The following is a 20,636-nucleotide window of genomic DNA, read 5'->3' on the forward strand; positions in this document are numbered from 1 at the left end:
TATTATAAATAATACTGATTACCTGTAAATATATATATATTCAGTTTATTTTAGTTACTTTTTATATCGAATCTTCTACCACTTGCAGTTTTTCTATTTTCAATAATTTTACCTTCATCATCTAAATTTTCAGGTTTTGCTCTATTTAAAATTTTTAAAAATTCTTTAACTCTAAATCTCATTCTTGAATGCATATAAGCTTTTGAACATTTAATATGATAATGGAAATAAGACCTAAACATTTCAATATGAGAAATACAATTTTCTCTTTTATCTCCTTTAACTAAATGTCTTGGAAATAAAACAAATGTAATAAAACTTTGATTTTCCTTTGTGGAAACGTAATTGGAAATATCTAATGGTGGTTCATTATGTGAATATAATACTTGAGGAGCAGTTTGTACTGATCTTTTTCTTGCATCAACAAATTCTTGTAAAAATACTTTACCAAATATTTTATCAGTTTCATCTTTAAAAGCAGTTGAAAAAATAACAGTAACTCTATCAAAAGATGGTTTTATAAAAATACATTCATCAGCTCCTCTATATTTTATAACATAAACATCTTCATTAAATAATTCTTGTTGAACTTCTTCTGCATAAGTATTTGAATTAGAATATTTTTTAACTAATTCATCATACCTATTAAAAGCTTTATGGAATGGTGCAGCTAATGCGTTTCTTTTCAAAAGACTTAATTCATTAATTAAATCTAATTTAGTATCTTCATCATCTTCATTTGATGAATTTTCAGAATTTAATATAATTGAATAATCATAACCAGGTTCAATTTCAGATTTTGATAATATTTTTAAATTATTAAATTTAGAATATTTTGAATTTAAATATTCCAGAACTCCATATTTTAATAAATCATTCCAACATTTTAAATTAATTGATATTAATAATTCAGTCTTACCAGATATATGAAAAGTTGTAAAATCAAAATCTGTTATTATTCTATCTAATGATTTTAATGAATCTCCATTGGGGAATAATCTTTCTGTTAATGTTTTTTGAATGAGTAAATTGTTTTGTTCTATTTGGAGCATCATTTTGAGAAAGTGAGTATATTAATTGAGTTAAAGCTGAATTGAATTGAGTTTAATTGATGTTTGAGTATGATTCGGAAAAGCAAGTTGATTCTTTTAATTGTGTTCAAGGTTATTAATTTCAGTATGACCACGCTACCAAACAAATTGTAAGTACCGATTTGTTTACAGGCTATAAATTACAAAGCTACAGCTTACTAACAATTTTCCATTAATAAATTACGTTTATTATCCATTATGAATAAATTAAATTAAAAAAAACCTAATTAAGTAAAATTGTATTGCTTATTTAGATTAATTGACGAATTTTTTCTAGTCAGTTTCGTTAAAGTCAATTCTTTTGACCAACCAGGTATATCTTCACCAGAACCTCCAACAGGTCTTTCTAATACAACATTTTCTAAACCTAAAGCATCTCTTAACCATGGATGATTTATCATTCCACCAGCGTCAGCTCTTTCTTCTGGTTGTAAATTTAACATTGGTGATAAAAATTCTGAAATTTCAATACTATCACTTATTGAAAATTTATATTTTTCAATTAGCACTTCTTTTAAACTCCATGGTTTTAATTTCGAAATTCTTCTCATATCATATCTTGAGTTGAAAAAATCTCTAGAGTAGTAAGATTCCTTCAACATCATTCTTGGAAAATCACCTAATAGTTCAATAATTTGTGCGATATGATCATCATCTTTAGAATAAGTCTTACCATCTCTTGGATCAAATAAATAATCACCAGTTAATAATTCAAATATCAAAGAAGCAAATGACCATAAATCACTTGCACAACCCCAATGATAACCCAACAAGATTTCTGGAGCTCTATATTGACGAGTTTGAATCTCATCTGTAAAATGATGATTTGTCCAACATGCATTACCTAAATCTGCAATTTTAACTGAAATTAATTCATCTTCATTTATAATATCATTTAATTTTGTTGATGATTCATCTAATCTATAATTTGAATCATTTGGAATTTGCATTGGATCAACATTAACAGCTTGGTAACTATTTGAATTTGAAATTGACATTGATGATAATGAATTGTTTAGTGTTGTCTCGTCTATGTTATCTTCATCATGATGTTCTGTTGTTGTTTCTAAACCTTGATTGTTGTCTTTTGTGATGGACATACTTTTAACTGGTGTATTTGCGGTCGTGGTAGAAAATCCATATATGCTAGTAAATGATTTATTAAAAGTTCGAAGTGGTGATGGTAATGGTTGTGATCCAGTAATTAAAGTTTGTCTTCTTGATCTTCTACCTGATCTACCTAATGATGGTGATGCTATTGAAGTTGACGAGTTTCCTCCGTTGGTACTGGCTGAATCTTTAACATTGCTGTAAGAAGTACTTGGTGTAGATCCCTTTGATGATTTCAGTAATTTTTTTTGTAATTTTTTTTGAACATTTTCTTGTTCAACCATTTTAACAATTTGTTCAACATCTCCAATTTCAATTAATATATTTTCAGGTTTTAAGTCCGTATGTATAACTCCACATTTTCTATGTAAAAAATCTAATGCTGATAATAATTGTTTTGCAATTTGTTTAACAAATACAATGGGTATACCTCTATGTTTATACCTACGTATTAAACCTAAAAGGTTTTCCCCTAAAACTTCAAATACCATAACCACATGAACTCCATTCGGTCCCTTATGAGTAAAAGTATCTAATAATTGTATAACATGTTGATGACCTGGATGATGAATATCTGATGTTGTAACTTTATCTAATAATTTAATCTCATCAATTGCAGTTTCTGTATAGTGTTTTGCTGATCTCACAACTTTTATAGCAACATGACTTTGTTTATCATTATCTCTTGCTAACCATACAGTTGAAAAATGACCCCAACCTAATTTTCTAACTAAAACATATTTCCCATTTTTATATTCTTCTCCTATATAACAAGGATGATAACCACCAGGTACGTAATCTTTTAAATCTTCTTCATCCGCGGGGTTTACTGGTGCGTCTTCGTCTTCATCTTCTTCGTCTTCGTCGTCTCCTTCTTCTTCTTCATCTTTTGCATCTAGTATTTCTATTGGATTATCTTCATCTAATCCCTCAGATTCTTTTTCTTTTTCTTTTTTTCTTCGTTTTTTATCTTCTTCTATATGATAATGATGATGTAAATGATAATGACTACTCTTTGATGATTTAACTTCTAATTCATATTCATCTTCTGATTTCCCACGTTCATCTCCTGATTCTATAAAACTATGCCGTTTTTCTTCATCAAATGTAGTTTTTAATGGTGATAATTCAGGTTTAAAATGTTTTGCAGATGATGGAGTTGTTGAAACATAAGGTGAACTATGTTGAATTAAATTTGGTAATAATGATGGCAGTGGAATTGGTTTAAAATTATAACCATTTTGTTGTGATTCAGGAAATGGTTCAATATTATTTGATTTTTTTATAATATCTATATTATTTGAACTATTATTATGGTTGTTATAATTATTTGTAAAACCATTAGGTTTAAATAATCCACCACTTTTTGATCTAAAATGATGTTTTTGTTTTGGTTGTTCATTTATTGGTAAACTATTACGATGTTGTTGCTGATTATGGTGTTGGTGGTGATGATGGTGATGATGATGCTGATGAGGATGACTATTATTATTATCTTGTTGTTGTAGAAATTGTGACTGCTGCTGCCGTTGTTGTAATTGTTGTAATTGTTGTTGTTGTTGTTGTTGTTGTGATGATTCTAAATTATCTGCCTGTTCTTGTTGTATAGCTAATGAAAGCTTTGATTTAGTATTTGGCATATAATTTTAATATAATGAATTGAAACAATTGAATTCTTAATACAGATGATAATTGAAAAATTAAAAATTGATTTGTTATATAATAATAATAAGTAAAATTACAAATAATAAATATTAAAAAAATTTGGTTGTAAAGGAATGACTGTGATAAAAACTTATGAAAATATTTAAAAAACTTTTTTGATGATGATATTAAAGATAACAATTAAATGATTAATTAGTGTGATTTAATGGATGTTTATTTAGTTGATTAAATTGTTGATAAGTTAATTAAATTGATGATAATAAATTAATGAAGTATATGATACAAGATAACTGAGTATTAAAAAATAATAATAATAAAGATTGAATAAAAATAAATATTTTTTTTTGTTTTAAAATTAATATAAATTTATTTTTTGTCTTCTATTTCTTTAAATTTCTCTCTCTCTGTTTAGTTTAAAATTTCTAGTATGAATAATAGAAATTGATTTATTAGCTGAAAACAATAAGATCAATTGATTAATAAATAGATTAACAACAATATGGCTTATGAAAAGAAGGGACATTTAGCAGAGATTAACCACTCTTAGTATTTAATTAGAAATCATATATTAACAAAAGTATCTCATTATATATTAAAAACCGTAATTAATTTTTTTCTTTTAGGATGTCTCAAAATAACTCGGACAGTTTAGGATTATTAAATTAAATATGTCACTGTCCTAAATTGATTAATAAATTATGCATTACAAAGTGAAGTCAATTTTACGGACTTATCCTACGAGTAACAAAGTCAAAAGTTATTATCTGTTATTCTCTCATCGACATCTCTCTTTCTTCTAATTAATTATTCCACGTTTGGTCTCCAAGTTTCTTTTAACACGACAGATCGTTCTATTATTAATAGTTATAACGTCTTTTTTTTAAGGTACACAAAATATTATATATTTAGGTATGTAGATTCTATTTTATAAAGATTATTACCACGTTTCATTTTGATTGATTTCACAAAATTATTAAATATAATTATAATTATAATGTAAAAGTAAAGTTTTATTTATTAATAAAAGTAACTGCAAAAAAGCTATACACAAAAAGTATTAATAGTAAAAAATTGTTTATTTTTAAATTTCATCTCAATTTCTTCTAATCCATTTTAATATCACCTTCTTCATCTTTTTTATCATCTTTTTTATTATTATTATTCTTTTTTGATGATGAATCATTTTTACCACCATCTTTTCTAGCTTGTGCCATTTTTTCAGCCATTGCTTGAGCTTGAGCAGCTTCTTGTTTTTGTCTATATTGTTCTTTTTTTTCTTGTTCTTTTGCTAAATATCTACCTCTAATAACATTACCAATTGATGCTAATTCTTCATATTTTGCAATATATTTTGCTTTTGTTGATTCATAACCTTCATCATATAACCAATCTTCTGCTTTTTGTAATAAACCAGTTAATTTTTCAACTTCTTGTGATGAAGCAAATTCTTTATATTGATCTTCTAATTTACCTCTTAATTCATAAATATATTCTTCTAATTGATTTTTTCTTTCTTCTGTATCAGCAACTAATTTATCTTCCATAATCATTTGAGATTCTTGTTCAATATATTTTTGTAAATCAGATTCATTTAATGCTGCACACTCAACTTCAATTGTACAATCATTCTTTTTAACTAATTTTTTAACTTCTTTATATTTTGGTTCTGAATCTTCTTCATTTTCTTCACCTTCACCTTCTTTTGGTTCAATTAATTCTTTTACAATTTGTTCTTCAACTGTATAAGCTGATTCAATTGTATAAAATCCAGAAGGATCATTTCTTAATTTTAATTTAACTGCAATTGATGATTCTCCATTATTTGGTACAACATTACCAATAGTCCATTTTGCAATGAAATGTTCTGTACCTTTTGGTAATTCTTTTGGTTTTGTATATTTAGCAGTAACTTCAAATTTTGGACCTTTTCTATATAATGTAATGATTTTAGTACTTGGAAATAAACCACCTTTTGGAAATACTTCTAAATGATCTTCATCTTCATCTTCTTTATCCCAAAAATATGATACAGTATATTGATTATAATCTTCAAATTTAAAAGGTCTAACTCTAACAGTTGGTGAATGACATGCACAAATATAAGCATTACCTTTTGCAATAGCTTCATCTTGATTTAAAGTAAAACTTAATGGTTTACCAAAAATTTCAGTAATTCTATCTTTAACAGCTGGAATTCTTGATGATCCACCAATAACTTCAATTGAATCTAATTCTTCAGCTTTTAATCCAGCTTCTTTTAATGCAGTTTCAATTGGTACATTAAATCTTTGTAATAAAGGAGCAACTAATTCTTCTAATTCTTCTCTTGATAATGATGATGAAACATCAACATCATTCATAACACTTTCAATATTGAAAGGAGCTTGAGTATTTGCACTTAAAACTTTTTTCAATTTTTCAGCTGCAGTTAAAACTCTATAATAAGCTTTTGGATTTTCAGTAACATCAATTTTATATTTTGATTTAAATTCATTTGCAAAATGATCAGCAATTGCATAATCAAAATTTCTACCACCAAAATGTTTATCAAAAGCAGCACCAATAATTTTTAATTCACCTCTTTTAACAGCGGCAATTGAAACTTGATAAGAACTATGACCAACATCAACAAATGCAACTTTTTTATATTCATCTTCTGGTAAATCAGCAGCTTTGAAAACACCATAACCAACAGCGGCTGCAGTCAATTCATTAACAATTCTAACTGGATTTAAACCTGCAATTTTACAAGCATCTGCTGCTGCACGTCTTTGTTTTTCAGTATACCAACCTGGTACAGATAAACAAATATCAGTAATATTACCTTTAGTTTCTTTATGAGCAGTATCTTTAATTTTATCTAAATACATTGCTAATAATTGAGTTGCATTAAATTCTTGATTTTTACCTAAATATTTAACTTTTGTTGAAATACCATGATCAGATTTATTTGAAACTAATGGAACAGTAAAAAATTTTTCTTCAATTTTAAAATCTGGATGATTATGTGGTAATCCAACAATTCTTTTTAAATTTTCAACAGTATTTTTAATATTTGAAGTTTGTTGATTCTTAGCAGTTTCTCCTAAATATCTTGCTTTTGGACCAAATCCAACAATTGATGGAGTTGAACGATTTGAAACTTCATTAACTATTATATCAATACCTCTATTTCTTGCACATGCAATAACAGTGTTATTATTACCTAAATCAACACCAAATGGAGTAGACATCTTCTCTTGTTATTTATGAATTATTCTATAATACGGATGCTAAAACAATAAGACAAAAAAATAAAATTCTATAATCAATTGATATAAAAATAATAAGCAGAATTGAAAAATTTAACAAATGATTCTTCTTTTTTTTTTTCAGTTATTCTTCTTCTCTGTTAATATTTTTTTTTTTTGCTGTTATAATTTATATGATGTAAATTATGTAATATTACTTTTAAATTTGGTAGCATACGTTCCATACATTACTATAATATTCTTTAATATTCTATATAATTCTAATAATATGTGATTAAATAATTGATAATATCTAACGAATCCACTTAATGTTCAAGTCATCATATACAAAATAAAGAATTGTTTTGTTTGTAAAATAAATGTAAAACTTTCTTGAAGTCTTGTTACAGACTTCTCTTGCCTGATAGGTTAAAAGCAGCTGCTTTGTTATTCTTCAAGAATCCCAAAAGTAAATTCCTTATGATTTTGTAGCAAAACTATTGCAAAAAAAACTAGAGTTAAGAATTGAACTGATCAATATTAACGAATTGCAGTGTCTTCGAAGAGAATAAAATACAAAGTAAAAAAATCTACAAATATATCAATCATTTAAGATACAAGAATACATTATACATTTATTAAAAACTTGATACTTGCAAGCAAAAAGATTGCATAATAACAAATAATATAGAAGGATATCATTTCGAGGTAGTTGAAACCATTAACTTTTCTAAATTACAAACTTTAAATCATTAAAATATAACAACTTGTATATCAGTTATTTAATTATTTATGACCAAAAATTTGTTATTTAGTTTTGTAAAAAAACCGATAAAATTCATTCATCAACTTCCATAATGATGAAAAATCTCATGGGAATCCTCAATTAATGATTTTTGAACTACCGACTAATTGTCAAAACGTCACGATCATAAAATGAGAAAATGCCCATAATTAAGTAATAACCCACAAAGTTTCTTCACCCGGCTGAATGAAATTTCCTCATAACACTTGCTTAGATTTTCAATCCTTGAAAACATAGGAACACATAGGTGTTTGACAATATTAATACAAGTTGAAAATCAGAATCTCTATTCGTAATAGATTGCCACAATTTAATACTACTGTATTAACGTCTGAATATGAAACAGTTGCTTTTTTTGCGTAAAGGAGTTGAACATATGGAAAAAAAATTATTTTATATAAATTTAAAATTCTCTCACTCTCTATTTATACTAATTTTCAAATTAATAAAATTTAAAATTATAAATAATTTCACCCCTTGTCGTGTTTCAGATCATATTATAATTTCTATTATATGCAGGATGTGGAAAATATTTACTGTAATTGTTCATAAGATCAGTTAAAACCAATCTAAATATAGATCAACTTGAGTAGGTTTTAATATATAACTTGCTTTATTTGAGAAAAAAGTGGTGAAACCAATCGTTTACTTTGAACATGAAAGATCAGCATTTTTCAAAAAAGACAATCTTACTTTGCTACAAATGATAAAGTATTTCCAGTAACTTTTTATACCATCAAAATATATTTAAAAACTACCTATTAACAAACTTAAGAACTTTGTTCCAAAATAGTCATCAAACTCATCCATCCACCACTACCAACTAATTGAGCATAAGTAGATTCATCTTTAGTCTTGATATATTCAAATAATAAATTAGCTTCATCATCATTTAAAATTCTTAATTTTAGAACATACACAAGAAAATGAAAATCAAAAATTTGTGAACCTTGTTTTTTCAAATAATTATAAAGTGTTGATAAATTTTGAAAATCTTGATTTAAATCACCTAAAAATTCTCTATTTTCTATTACGTAAGGTTGGGAATTAAACATTGGATTTGGTTCAATTGGAAATGAATCAGTTAATGATACTAATAAAAATTCACCAGGGAATGTAGGTTTTGCATTTGTTTTAATTTCTAAACCATATTCATTTATTTTACTGAATGATATATCAGGTACGTATCTTTTATCATTTGATTCATTAACATAAATTTGTGAAGGTTGAGTTGACCCCGTAATTAAATCAGCTTTGATTAATGATTCAGCATTGCTACTAACTTGATAAGATCTTGGTTCGATTTCTCCCTGTATACCTCCAGATATAACACATGTAATAAATTTTGATGAAAATTCTCCTGAATTACTATATTTTGTTTTATTTGGATTTGCAATTTGAAATTTACCACTCATTAAAATTTCTAAATTTGTTAAAAAATAAGAATCTTTATGTCTTTTACATAATACTGTACCATTTTTCATACCTGAATCAGTTAAATCAGTGAAAACAATACCAACTTTATATATTCCCAATTTAGCAGCAATTGAATCTACAAGTGATTCATCATCCCATTTTAATAATGTTAATCCATCAATTTCATCGTTTTGTGGTGGTTCTATTATTGCTTCAACTATTGCCTTGATTCCCATGGGAACTTTATCAAATTTTTCATAACGTCCATATAAGTAACCGAATCTTTGATACCCTGAAGTTCTCCATACATTTATAAAATCATTTAGAATAGAATGCAGTGAATACTCCAAATGATCTACCATTCTGAATTTTTGTAATTGTAAAGTTATTGGTGATGGTTGACATTTTGAACATATTCCCTTTGGATAAGATTTATGACCTTCATTACATTTTAAATCAATTGCAAAATTAGGATTTTCTAAAGGTGCAATATATGAACTACTCAATTCTTTTTTATTAAATTTTGCCATTTGTTGATTTAAATAAGCATGATAAGATAAATGTTTTATTGCATTTTCTTTTCTATAATTTTCATCCCATGGTGATAATGGTGAACAATATTCACACATCCCCTTTGATCCATGTCTACACATTGGTGATGTTGGTCTTTGAATCATTCCATCTAGTTTATCTAATTCATCATCTACTGGTAATTGTTTTATATTAGTTAATGGACCATGATTTGAAATGGTGGTGGTTGCTTTTATTGGTACTGAATCTAATTGTTTTGCATGAGTTGGTTCATTTGTAGTGTACGTTAAATATAATAAATCACCATTTTTAAGATTTAAATCTGATATAGTTTTAGTTAATATTGAAGATAATGGAGCTGTTTGAGTTGAGTTTGGATCTTGAGATATTATTATATCATCTATTTTATCAGTTGATAATTTTGGTAATAAATCTTGTGCAATTGATTGGAAAGTTGATGTTTGAGTTGTATTTATTCTATGCATCCCATCTTTCGATCTGAATCGAAGTATTAATGATGACATTTTTGTTTGTGGTTGGTAAATTATTTGGTTGTAAATTGTCAATGATCTACAATGTAAATTGATTGTAAAACAAATTTTGCCACAAATAAATAAATATATATTTATAAGAAACTCTAATACAGTATTATACAAATTTTAATACACATAAACTTTTATACAATTTGTAAAATCTCCAACAATCAGTTTACCCTTTAGCAGATAATTACTATAATTTTTCTTATCATCTACTACTTCTTCTTCCTCCTGATTCTCGTTAATTTTCTCATCTGTAATTTCAACAATATCATCAGGATTTAGCAACGGTTCATCAGTCTCTTCAACATTGAACACAATTTCCGTCTCCTCTTCCTTTTTACTGCTAAATGTTTGATCTTTAATCATTGTATTGAAAAATGAGTCACTTAATGATTTTTTAGCTTCTTCATAATCAATTAATCTTAGTCTAAATCTAATTTGTATAATTACATCAACTGGGACAACACATTTTAAATTATCAATCTTAAGGTCGTATGTCCGTACTTGTTTTCCAACATCATATACTATTGGTTTAATTAGTGGTGTTATTTTGTCAACAATTGAAGAAATTTGATTTGATGATAATTTTAAAGTTGTTATATTATGAATTGTTATTGGTGATACTTCATTTATTGATAATGATTGAATATTTGATGTGTTTGATTGAGCAGTTTTGGAATTTTCATATTTTTTGATAAATAACTTTATGGGTATTGTTAATTCATTTGTTAATTGTATGAATGTTAATTGAGGTGGCATTTGAGCTGAAGTATAAGAATAGTAGTCAGTAGTTTTGTACGCGATTTTTTCTTTGAGTTTCAGATTCATTCAGCTATCAGCAAAAGATACTACAAGTACAAACTACGAATAAATGTGATGAATTAATAATCTAGTGTAAATTATAATATTAAATTTAAATATATAAATATAAAATAAAGTAACTGAAAATTTATCTATTCAAGTTATTGATCACTAGTTTTAAGTATTGAATACCAAAATATTGGATCAATCCAACGGATAGCAAAATGATGAACTCTTTAACATTATCAATTATTTACTCAAAATTTAAATGAATCGTCGCAGCAAAAGCGCGCCATTAGACATCTTATTCTCTTTCGAAAATTATCAAACCTCAAAAAATCCAATCTATAAATTGCCAAAACATTGTACTGACTAACAATAAGTAGTATCAACAAATAAATTAAAACCAATAAAACTAATTTTTTTAAAAATCCATCATATTAAACATTGCTTGTTTTTTTTTTCGGGATTTTTATTATTTTATATTTTTTTTAAAATTTTTATAATTTTTATAACCAAACTTCTGAATATCAAACATTAACAAACACAAACCACCAAAAATAGACACCTAAAAATTAAATTAATTGAACTGAATATAAAAATGTAACCTTAAATAAAAAGTATCTTCAAAACCTAAAAACAGATATATTCTTCCAACATATCAAAACCTTGTGGTTGTTGTTGTTGTGATTGATTATTCTTTGTATTTTCAAACTCATTCAAATCAAAAGTTGTTGAAGTTGATGATTCTTGTAAATTTTCTAATTCTTGATCAAATAAGTCAAATGAATCTAATAAATCTTGAAATGGTGCTGCAGACCAAAAATGATAAACCAATAAATTTATTAAAATGTGAAATATAGTATATAAAGAATCCCTTAACAGTTACTTCAATGCTATAAATCAAACTCAAAGTTGTTCGGTTTCACAAACTTGTATGAAAGAAAATACTCTAAAGGCACATTAATTTAAGTAAATAGACCACATGGCTTGAAATTTTACCCAAATTAACATACCAGTATTCTCAATCAAGTTACAAGTGATCCACCAAAAACTTTTGAATTGACAAGCAGAGAACTATTAGTTTCAACTTTAATTTTGTAAATTTCAACATTAAAATGTAACTTTTTTAGTGAATCAAATGACAAAATTACTGCTGAATTTTGCCCCGTTTCAAACAATGATAAATTAGAATCCATATGACTAATTGATGTTTTAGTAGATATAGGTGATGATATATTGGTAATGATATTTAAATCTTCTTCAAAATTTGGTGAATTGATTGATGAGTTTGATGCTTGTGATAAAGGTGATTTGATAATTTGATCGGTAGGTATAATTTGTTGTTGTTGTTGTTGTTGTTGTTGTTGTTGTTGTTGTTGTTGTTGTTGTTGTTGTTGTTGTTGTTGTTGTTGTTGTTGTTGTTGTTGTTGTTGTTGTTGTTGTTGTTGTTGTTGTTGTTGTTGTGATTTGGATAATTTGAAATCATTTGGTTCAGGTGAATGAATACTGATTGGTGATAAATAATTGAAAAAAGTTGAATCATCTTCTTGTTTAACTTTAATATCTTCAGATTCTTCAATTTTAAAATCAATGGAGGATTTTTTAGGTGAATCTTTTTTACTAAATCTTCTTTTTTTAGTTGGTGGTTCATTAGCAACAACTTCTTTTTGTTCATGAACTTCGTCTTCTTCTTCTTCATCATCATCATCTCCATTACTAGAATTTTTTCTTCTTCTTGAACTAATTAAATTACTATGAATTTTTTCTTTCAATTCAGATACATCTTCCAATTCTAATAATTTAATTTGTGATAATTTATCTTCTTCTGAACCGATTAATTTTGATGAATAACCATCATATAATTTTTTTAAATTTTCTTCCAATTTAACAACATAAACTTCTAAAAATTCAACATGTCTTCTCTTCTTTTCTCTTGATGCATGAGCAGCTCTTCTATTTCTTAATATTCTTTCAATTTTACGTTGTTCTTTTTCTTCTTGAGTTTTAGCTCTTTTTCTTGGTGGTAAAGTTGATATAAAAGTTGTTGGATCAATATCTAATGAATTATTGGTAGCTATATTAGATTGAATATTACTAAGCTTAATATTATTAATAATTGATGAATCAACTTCCATCATGAAATTACTGTAGTTAATTACTTAAATTAATAATGTAATTGTAAATGGAAATGGATGTAATATATATAATAAGCGATTGGTTGTAAAAAAAAAAAGTGATTCGTTGTCTTTTTTATATTTTTTTTTTCTTTCCCTCTTTCTTTTAATTAAAGAATTTTAATGCATGTGGTATTAATTAATTAATTTATTAATTATATTTTGAATATTACGTAATATATTATATAATAATAATAATAATAATAATAAATTTTGCCACTATAAATTTAAGGCTATGAAAAAATTGTAATTTAAATTTAATTAATTTAATTTACGAAATATAAAAAAAAGAGGGGCACGAGAAATAAAACTATTAATATTGATTAAACAGTAATGCGTAATTTGTTCAATACTTATCTCTATTAAAGACTTTTTCAGTAATTATAATTTATAGATTTTATAAATCTATATAATAATTTTTGTTTATTCACAAATGTTACCTTTTTTTTGAAATTGAAGATTAGTTCTAGACTGAATAATAATAAATAATTCTAGGTCGTAATTAATATTATTAATTGTTTAATTGTGTTACATTTATTGCTAAAATTAATTAGAAAAGATAAAAATAGATTTTGAATTATAATAAATAACAAATTATATTTAATTTGTAAATTAACAATCATTACGATAAGAAAAGGAGTGAGATTTTATTTTAATTAATTGAATTTTACTTAAGGGAAAGAAGTGATAAGTTTGATTTAAGAGTAAATTTTCTCAAACAAATTAATTATTAAAGATTTTGGTATATTATTTTGTAATTAACATTTGATACACGAGGCGAATTTTAAAATATTGGAATAAATAATTTGTTATAATTTGAAGGTGTAAAAAAATTAATTCAATTAATTTGAAATTTAATTCTCTATAGAATAATTCACAAAAGATATACACCCTTTGTAAAGTAGATTCGTAACTAATTTATCCTTTCCATTATTGAATAGCCATAAATAAATTTTAATACTACCAAAAAATTTGACGAAATCACACTTTTAAGCCTTTTCTTGGTTTTTAATCAATATCTTAATTTATGATTACAATTGTTTGTGGTTTTTACTAAAAAAGTCAGAATTGAAATAAAAAAATAAATTATTTGAATTCATTATTTGTATAAATAATTATTATTTATTGTCAAATACTAGATATGGTCTTGAATATAATTAATCATTACTTCTATTGTTATATGATAGAAGACTATGGATTAATTTAGTGCAATTTTATATAATCTAGTCGAAATTTCCTTTTTCATTTTTACAGTCTCTGAAAGGTACTGGTTAAACCATTTTTAATTTGTTGAAAATTGATATGTAAATAATATATCGAGTTTGATTGATTGAAATTTCCCATTAAAAATTTTTAAGAAAAATACTAAAAATTACAAATTTAACTAAAAAGTTAGTATAATAGAATGAATTGATTCTTCTTGATTTGATAAAACACATAATAAGCAAATAATATGGTTGTTCTTTCTAGTTGTAGAAATAATATTCATTTGTTTTGTACAATAGAAATGAGAAATGAATTGTAAACAAACAAATTTTATAATGAAAGTGAACATTTTGAAGAATCTAATAAATGAAAAGAAGCAATAAAATTAATTAAACAATAAAATGTTCTCCATAACTGAAAAGTTTGACAATTTGGAGTGAAACAAGCGAGTGGCTCTAATTTGATAATGAAATGCAGTAAAAACAAAATTGTTGTCGTTTTGTGTATACCTGAGTTGTCGTTTTGTATAAATTTTTACTTCGTCTTATTAAATTTGAATCAAGATTAATCTAAAAATTATTATGCTTTATTATTTGCGCTTTTCTTTTTGGGTTTCTTTTTATTTTACGTAATTTATTTTGACAGATTTTTTTTACAAATTTTTACTAAATAGGAAATAGGATATTTAGAAATATTTATTTTTTAAAACATTTAATTGATTTCTATTACAGGTTTTTTTGGGGTTTTTCTTTCTCCAAATTTAGTGCAATCTTATATTATCTACTCGAAATTTCTTTTTTTGTTTTTACAGTCTCTGAAAGGTACTGGTTTAACCATTCTTAATTTGTTGAAAATTGATAATGTAAATAATATATCGAGTTTGATTGATTAAAATTTCCTATTAAAAATTTTTAGGAAAAATACTAAAAATTACAAATTTAACTAAAAAGTTAGTATAATAGTATGAATTGATTCTTCTTGTTTTGATAAAACACATAATAAGCAAATAATATGGTTGTTCTTTCTAGTTGTAGAAATAATATTCATTTGTTTTGTACAATAGAAATGAGAAATGAAATGTAAACAAACAAATTTTATAATGAAAGTGAACATTTTGAAGAATCTAATAAATGAAAAGAAGCAATAAAATTAATTAAACAATAAAATGTTCTCCATAACTGATAAGTTTGACAATTTGAAGTGAAACAAGCGAGTGGCCCTAATTTGATAATGAAATGCAGTAAAAACAAAATTGTTGTCGTTTTGTGTATACCTGAGTTGTCGTTTTGTATAAATTTTTATTTCGTCTTATTAATCTAATCTATCGCTCTAGTGAAAATATTCTGTCATTTTGTTGTAAGTTAATCTTTGGTCGTATAGTCAAAATCTTTGGCGTTGTTTAACTATAAAAAAACGAAAATAGTTAATGGTAAAAGTGTGACTAAGATTTTCCCCTCAAGCGACAAATTATATTGATGTAGGGCGACAAAACAAATTTATTAAAACGAAAGATAAAATTTACTAAAAAGATAACAATTTTTTTGTTCTACACAAAACGATATCAATTTTGTTTTTACTGTACACCAGGGTAATTGGTCAAAATTTAGTTGTTAAAAAGTAAAACAAGTAAATGGCACCAAATCAATTTAATTTAGATAAGGTCTTCACATTTCTTTTGTTAAAACTTCATGTGCAGCTTTACCAAAACTTATCAAAATTATCAAACAAAAATATTAATGAAATGTAGGAAAAAAACAAGTAAATGGCATCAGATTGATAATTAAAATGATAAGAACTCTTAATTGTTATATAGATGATACTTGACTTATGATGTTGATGTAGTTAATTCGGAGATAATCCCGTTCAAAATATGGAGATTCAAAAATTATAAATTCGAAAGAAGTTTCCAATAAAACTGGCTTTTCTTTTTTATTTCAATAAAGTAAAATTTATTAACTTAATCAAATCTACTATTATATCTTATCATAAAATGAAATTTTCAATCTTAGCTTTATTATTTGTTGGAGGTGGTGCTTTAGCTACTGCTGTTCCTAATGCTGAAGAAAGATCAGATGTTGGTGAATTAATTGCTTGGAAATTAGAAGGTCTTGACGTACTTCGTGAAAATGTTGTTATTGATGGTTTCAGCTGGTCAGATGGTGAATCTCATGGTAAAATCGTTAAAGCTAATGTTGATGAAGAAACTAATGGTTCGTTTATTCTTGCTTCGAATTCAGGTCCAGTTTCAGGTTCTTATCCTGGTGTTTCAAACGCTAACCTCAAAAAACGTGGTTTTACTGCATTTTTAGATAATGAATTAGAAAAAAGAGGTCTTTGTTGTACTGTTAGTGTTTGTAGTTATGAAATCATTAAAATTTGTCTTGAGTAGATGGATAAGATTGTTGTTTTTCAAGTTGAGGTTATAACTGTTTGTTTTTTAACCTTTAATTTTGGTTGTTTTCATTTTTTATAGAATAATGTTTTATGTTTACAGTTTTTATTGCTGTATAGAAAATGTTTACAGTTTTTTATTATTCTATAAATTAAGGAAGTTTTTAACTCTTTATTATCTGAAAATGTAATATTAAATCTTTCTAGGTTACTTTAAAATATTTAAGTATAAATTTGATAAATTTAATGCAAACAAAATCAGTTTTGTGTCATATTTGATTTAACAATCAGATCAAGCTGAAACAAGCTACACGATCAATTTTTTTTCTTTCATGAGGATGATTTTAATTAATTGTGTTGAGGTTCAGTTCCGCACAAAGTAGGTGTATTAGTTGAAGTTCTAGGTCTTGGTGGCATCCTATATTTTTATCAACTATATAATCCATAGTATAACTAAAAAGGTTTTCTCAAACCATAAATGTACAAATATCATAATTTATATATCAATTAAATATTCAATAGCAAATTTACAAAACAATCATTAGCATCAATTTCAAATTCAGAATTGCTTCTTTTTCAAAATTTTAGATCAGATGAAGTGATTCTTGAATTCACATATAAAATGAATTCAAATGATTATGTAATAGTCTAATCTCAAAACTTAGATTATCAAAACATACAATATACACATAGCAATCAATAAACATATAGTTAGTGATTAATAATTAATTACCTATATATACATTAATGCTTTAGCTCGATCTATAATTTGTTGTCTCTTATCATACTTACAGTAGTATCAATAATATACATATATATTGTGTAGTTTCATACACTATTTTTACAAATTAAAGATTTGCACGAGAAATTATTATCTGAATACTTAATTGTGTTGTAAATTAATGTCAACTACAGGTGTTTCAGATATTTCCCATTTATTACTCATTTAGGAGTTTACAATGAAGGAAGTTAATTTTATAATCATGGTATTTATACTCATGAATCATCCTATTTTTATATACAGATTTTATAGTCTTTCTAACCAACAATTAACAATTATTATTATTTTAAAACTAGTATAAGCTTCAGCATATATTATATTCAAAATCACTTAAAGGATTATTTAAGATTCGATCTTGTAACTTAAAATTAACGAGTTCGTACTACAACTGACGACAGTCAGAAATAGAATCATCTTGCTCTACTGCTGTTTAGTACCACAGATAAGAACATGATCAATTAATAATTAAGCTAATGAGCAAAATATTTAAAATGGTAACTTAAGGAGTAGAACTAAAATTATATGAGAACTGAATTACTTGGCAGAGAATAATACATAAAATTTAAAAAATTGTTGGCTTTGGTTTTTGTTGAGTATGATCTATTTTAGTTGAATAAGATAGAGTCTCATCTTATTGTCATTATTCAATGGCTATAAAAGTTTTGTCCAAAGTCAGTCGGAGGTGATCGTCTTCTACCTAGAGGACCTGCATATTATATATTATATAATAGTTTATATAATTTTAAATGTATATGATGTTGATTTAAGAAAAAAAAAAAAAAAACTTCTGAGATTATACAGGGTCCATTTTTTTTATAATTATAGAAATTATAAATTATTGATCATTGATATCATCTACACTGATGAAGAATAGATCAAATTAACTATGGATTGTATTGAAAGTCATTAGCTTATTTGTGTAAGAACAAATACACACTTAGTTTTTTTATTTACATATATAAACTTAGAGACAATTACGTTTAGAAGATTTTACTACAAAATGATGCAAAATTATATGAAAATTAACTTGATATAGTTTGAAAAATTTGTTTCATAAATATTGTACTAACTGATCATTTACCGCATACTTCAATTGACAAGGTCTATGATTTGTTGTATTACTTGAAGACAATGAATGATTTTCATAAAGATTGTCGCAATGTTATAAATGAGCGATCACATGCTTATCAAGTTTAACTTGGAAGTAATTTTTAGCGTAGGACCTATTAGTTTCTCCGCGTAGTCAGGCCGTAATCGTACAAATATTTTATAATTAATTCGCAACATTAGAACGATTATCTCTGAGAAAATTAAAGATTTGTCTAGACTAAGAACACTTTTAATTATTAGTTATATCAATTTATGTGGTTTCAAAATCGACTTATTAACTTTTTAAAATTTAAGATAGAAGAACCAACTATTTTACCGTAAAATGTATTGAATTTTTTTCTCTAATTTTTATCAATGGCGTTTAATCGATCAATCTTACTAGGATGACTATTATAAAAACTAGAATATAACCAATCATCAGAAGTAGTTGATAAATTTTGATCAGTAAGTCGAATTAATGCGTTTTTTATTGATTCTTTATAACCACAATTCGTTGCAAATGAATCAGCTTGATATTCAAAATTTTGTTGTAAATAATTTTTTAAAATTTTGAAGATTAAATCTATGGGAATTGAAATCTTTTTGACTATTAAATGCCCAATAAATATTGGCTTGTTGTTGAAATCAAATGATCTATAAATTGAATCATCATTATAAAAGAGTTTTAATACTGAAAGTGATATAATGATTTCAACATAGACTAAAATCATTCCTTTTACTCTATGACCAAATTTGACGTGACCTAATTCATGAGCAACAACTGCTAAAATTTCCTTATCAGTAAAAGAATCCACCAAAGTATCTGTCAAATGAACCAGACCACTTAATGGATTCCCTTCAACACTTGCATTAGAATGTGAAGTTGTAGATGATACTTCAGCAACATAGATTTTTTTCAATTCAAAATTTTGATCCTTAGTAAAATCCTCAATTTTTTTCCTTAATTCACCTTCTGGAAGTTCATTTTGTTTAGTTATAAAACTTGATAAAGTTGGATAAATGAATAATACAAAACAACCAAATAAAATAGTAATAATCAGTAATTTAAAAATCTCAATTTCAAAATTGAATAACTGAAATGATTTTAAACAAACTATGATTCCTAAAATGTCAATGAATAATTGCAATAAAGTCATTGAACATTCAAACATGATCCATTTCAAAATCCCTGATTTAAAAAATTCAAATTTTTTCTCAATTTTAAAATAATCTATATAATTCATTGGTAATTTTTCAAATATTAATATTAAAAAACTAGATAATGTTATGAATAAAATAGTTTGACTTAAATATATTGTTTGATTTTCAACTACAACATTATTTTGTTTCAACAACCATCCACTAACTGACCAAATTTTATAATATAAATTAAATTTAACAATTATTAATTCAATAATAGATTCATATATAATTTTAAAACCATTGAATTTTAACTTGAGTAAAGAATATTGAATCCCTTTTGCAATTTTCAGTTGATCAAATCCTTGAAGATTTGTAGTAATTTCATGATTTTTAGAAATTTTTTGAAATTGTCTTTTTTGTAAATATAACTCAAATATCCCTTTGAAAACCACAAATGATGAAATTAAAGATTTCCAGGAAAATAACTTGTTGTTGATGTTAGTAACCGAAAAAGTTAAGAAAGCTTGTATATGTAATCGTTTTTTTTTTCAAAACTTACTTTGAACATGGTATACTTATAATATTTATCGATTTTGAAAGGAAGACTAACTTCTTGGATCAAAATTAAAAAAAAAATGTAGTGAAAAAAAAAAAAAAAAAA

At 25.3% G+C, this 20,636-nt stretch overlaps 8 protein-coding genes across 8 annotated transcripts; 1 reads left to right on the top strand and 7 right to left on the bottom strand. All coding sequences in view use genetic code 12, as the record gives it.

The window, feature by feature from the left end:
- Positions 1 to 50: 50 nt before the first annotated feature.
- Positions 51 to 1,055, bottom strand: ARC35 (Arc35p; the record flags this gene model as incomplete). Its single annotated transcript, XM_051761810.1, has 1 exon — positions 51 to 1,055. The coding sequence occupies one exon, from the start codon at positions 1,053 to 1,055 to the stop codon at positions 51 to 53; it is 1,005 nt and encodes a 334-aa protein (XP_051621836.1).
- A 263-nt stretch (positions 1,056 to 1,318) lies between these two features.
- KGF54_001441 (serine/threonine protein kinase) lies at positions 1,319 to 3,841 on the bottom strand (the record flags this gene model as incomplete). The annotated part of the gene is made up of 1 exon (XM_051761811.1): positions 1,319 to 3,841. The coding sequence occupies one exon, from the start codon at positions 3,839 to 3,841 to the stop codon at positions 1,319 to 1,321; it is 2,523 nt and encodes an 840-aa protein (XP_051621837.1).
- Positions 3,842 to 4,969: 1,128 nt separating this feature from the next.
- Positions 4,970 to 7,099, bottom strand: MSI3 (adenyl-nucleotide exchange factor; the record flags this gene model as incomplete). The annotated part of the gene is made up of 1 exon (XM_051761812.1): positions 4,970 to 7,099. The coding sequence occupies one exon, from the start codon at positions 7,097 to 7,099 to the stop codon at positions 4,970 to 4,972; it is 2,130 nt and encodes a 709-aa protein (XP_051621838.1).
- Positions 7,100 to 8,671: 1,572 nt separating this feature from the next.
- On the bottom strand, positions 8,672 to 10,372 carry NPL4 (Npl4p; the record flags this gene model as incomplete). The annotated part of the gene is made up of 1 exon (XM_051761813.1): positions 8,672 to 10,372. The coding sequence occupies one exon, from the start codon at positions 10,370 to 10,372 to the stop codon at positions 8,672 to 8,674; it is 1,701 nt and encodes a 566-aa protein (XP_051621839.1).
- A 135-nt stretch (positions 10,373 to 10,507) lies between these two features.
- Positions 10,508 to 11,146, bottom strand: KGF54_001444 (uncharacterized protein; the record flags this gene model as incomplete). The annotated part of the gene is made up of 1 exon (XM_051761814.1): positions 10,508 to 11,146. The coding sequence occupies one exon, from the start codon at positions 11,144 to 11,146 to the stop codon at positions 10,508 to 10,510; it is 639 nt and encodes a 212-aa protein (XP_051621840.1).
- A 1,070-nt stretch (positions 11,147 to 12,216) lies between these two features.
- On the bottom strand, positions 12,217 to 13,329 carry HAC1 (transcription factor; the record flags this gene model as incomplete). The annotated part of the gene is made up of 1 exon (XM_051761815.1): positions 12,217 to 13,329. One exon carries the CDS (start codon positions 13,327 to 13,329, stop codon positions 12,217 to 12,219), a length of 1,113 nt encoding a protein of 370 aa, XP_051621841.1.
- Positions 13,330 to 16,561: 3,232 nt separating this feature from the next.
- Positions 16,562 to 16,960, top strand: KGF54_001446 (uncharacterized protein; the record flags this gene model as incomplete). Its single annotated transcript, XM_051761816.1, has 1 exon — positions 16,562 to 16,960. The coding sequence occupies one exon, from the start codon at positions 16,562 to 16,564 to the stop codon at positions 16,958 to 16,960; it is 399 nt and encodes a 132-aa protein (XP_051621842.1).
- Positions 16,961 to 19,194: 2,234 nt separating this feature from the next.
- Positions 19,195 to 20,543, bottom strand: KGF54_001447 (M48 family metallopeptidase; the record flags this gene model as incomplete). Its single annotated transcript, XM_051761817.1, has 2 exons — positions 19,195 to 20,460; positions 20,535 to 20,543. The coding sequence occupies 2 exons, from the start codon at positions 20,541 to 20,543 to the stop codon at positions 19,195 to 19,197; spliced, it is 1,275 nt and encodes a 424-aa protein (XP_051621843.1).
- Between the last annotated feature and the right edge of the window lie 93 nt (positions 20,544 to 20,636).

This window comes from Candida jiufengensis (assembly GCF_024610255.1).
Source record: "Candida jiufengensis strain CBS 10846 chromosome Unknown scaffold6, whole genome shotgun sequence".
Taxonomy (NCBI): Eukaryota; Fungi; Ascomycota; class Pichiomycetes; order Serinales; family Debaryomycetaceae; genus Lodderomyces; species Lodderomyces jiufengensis.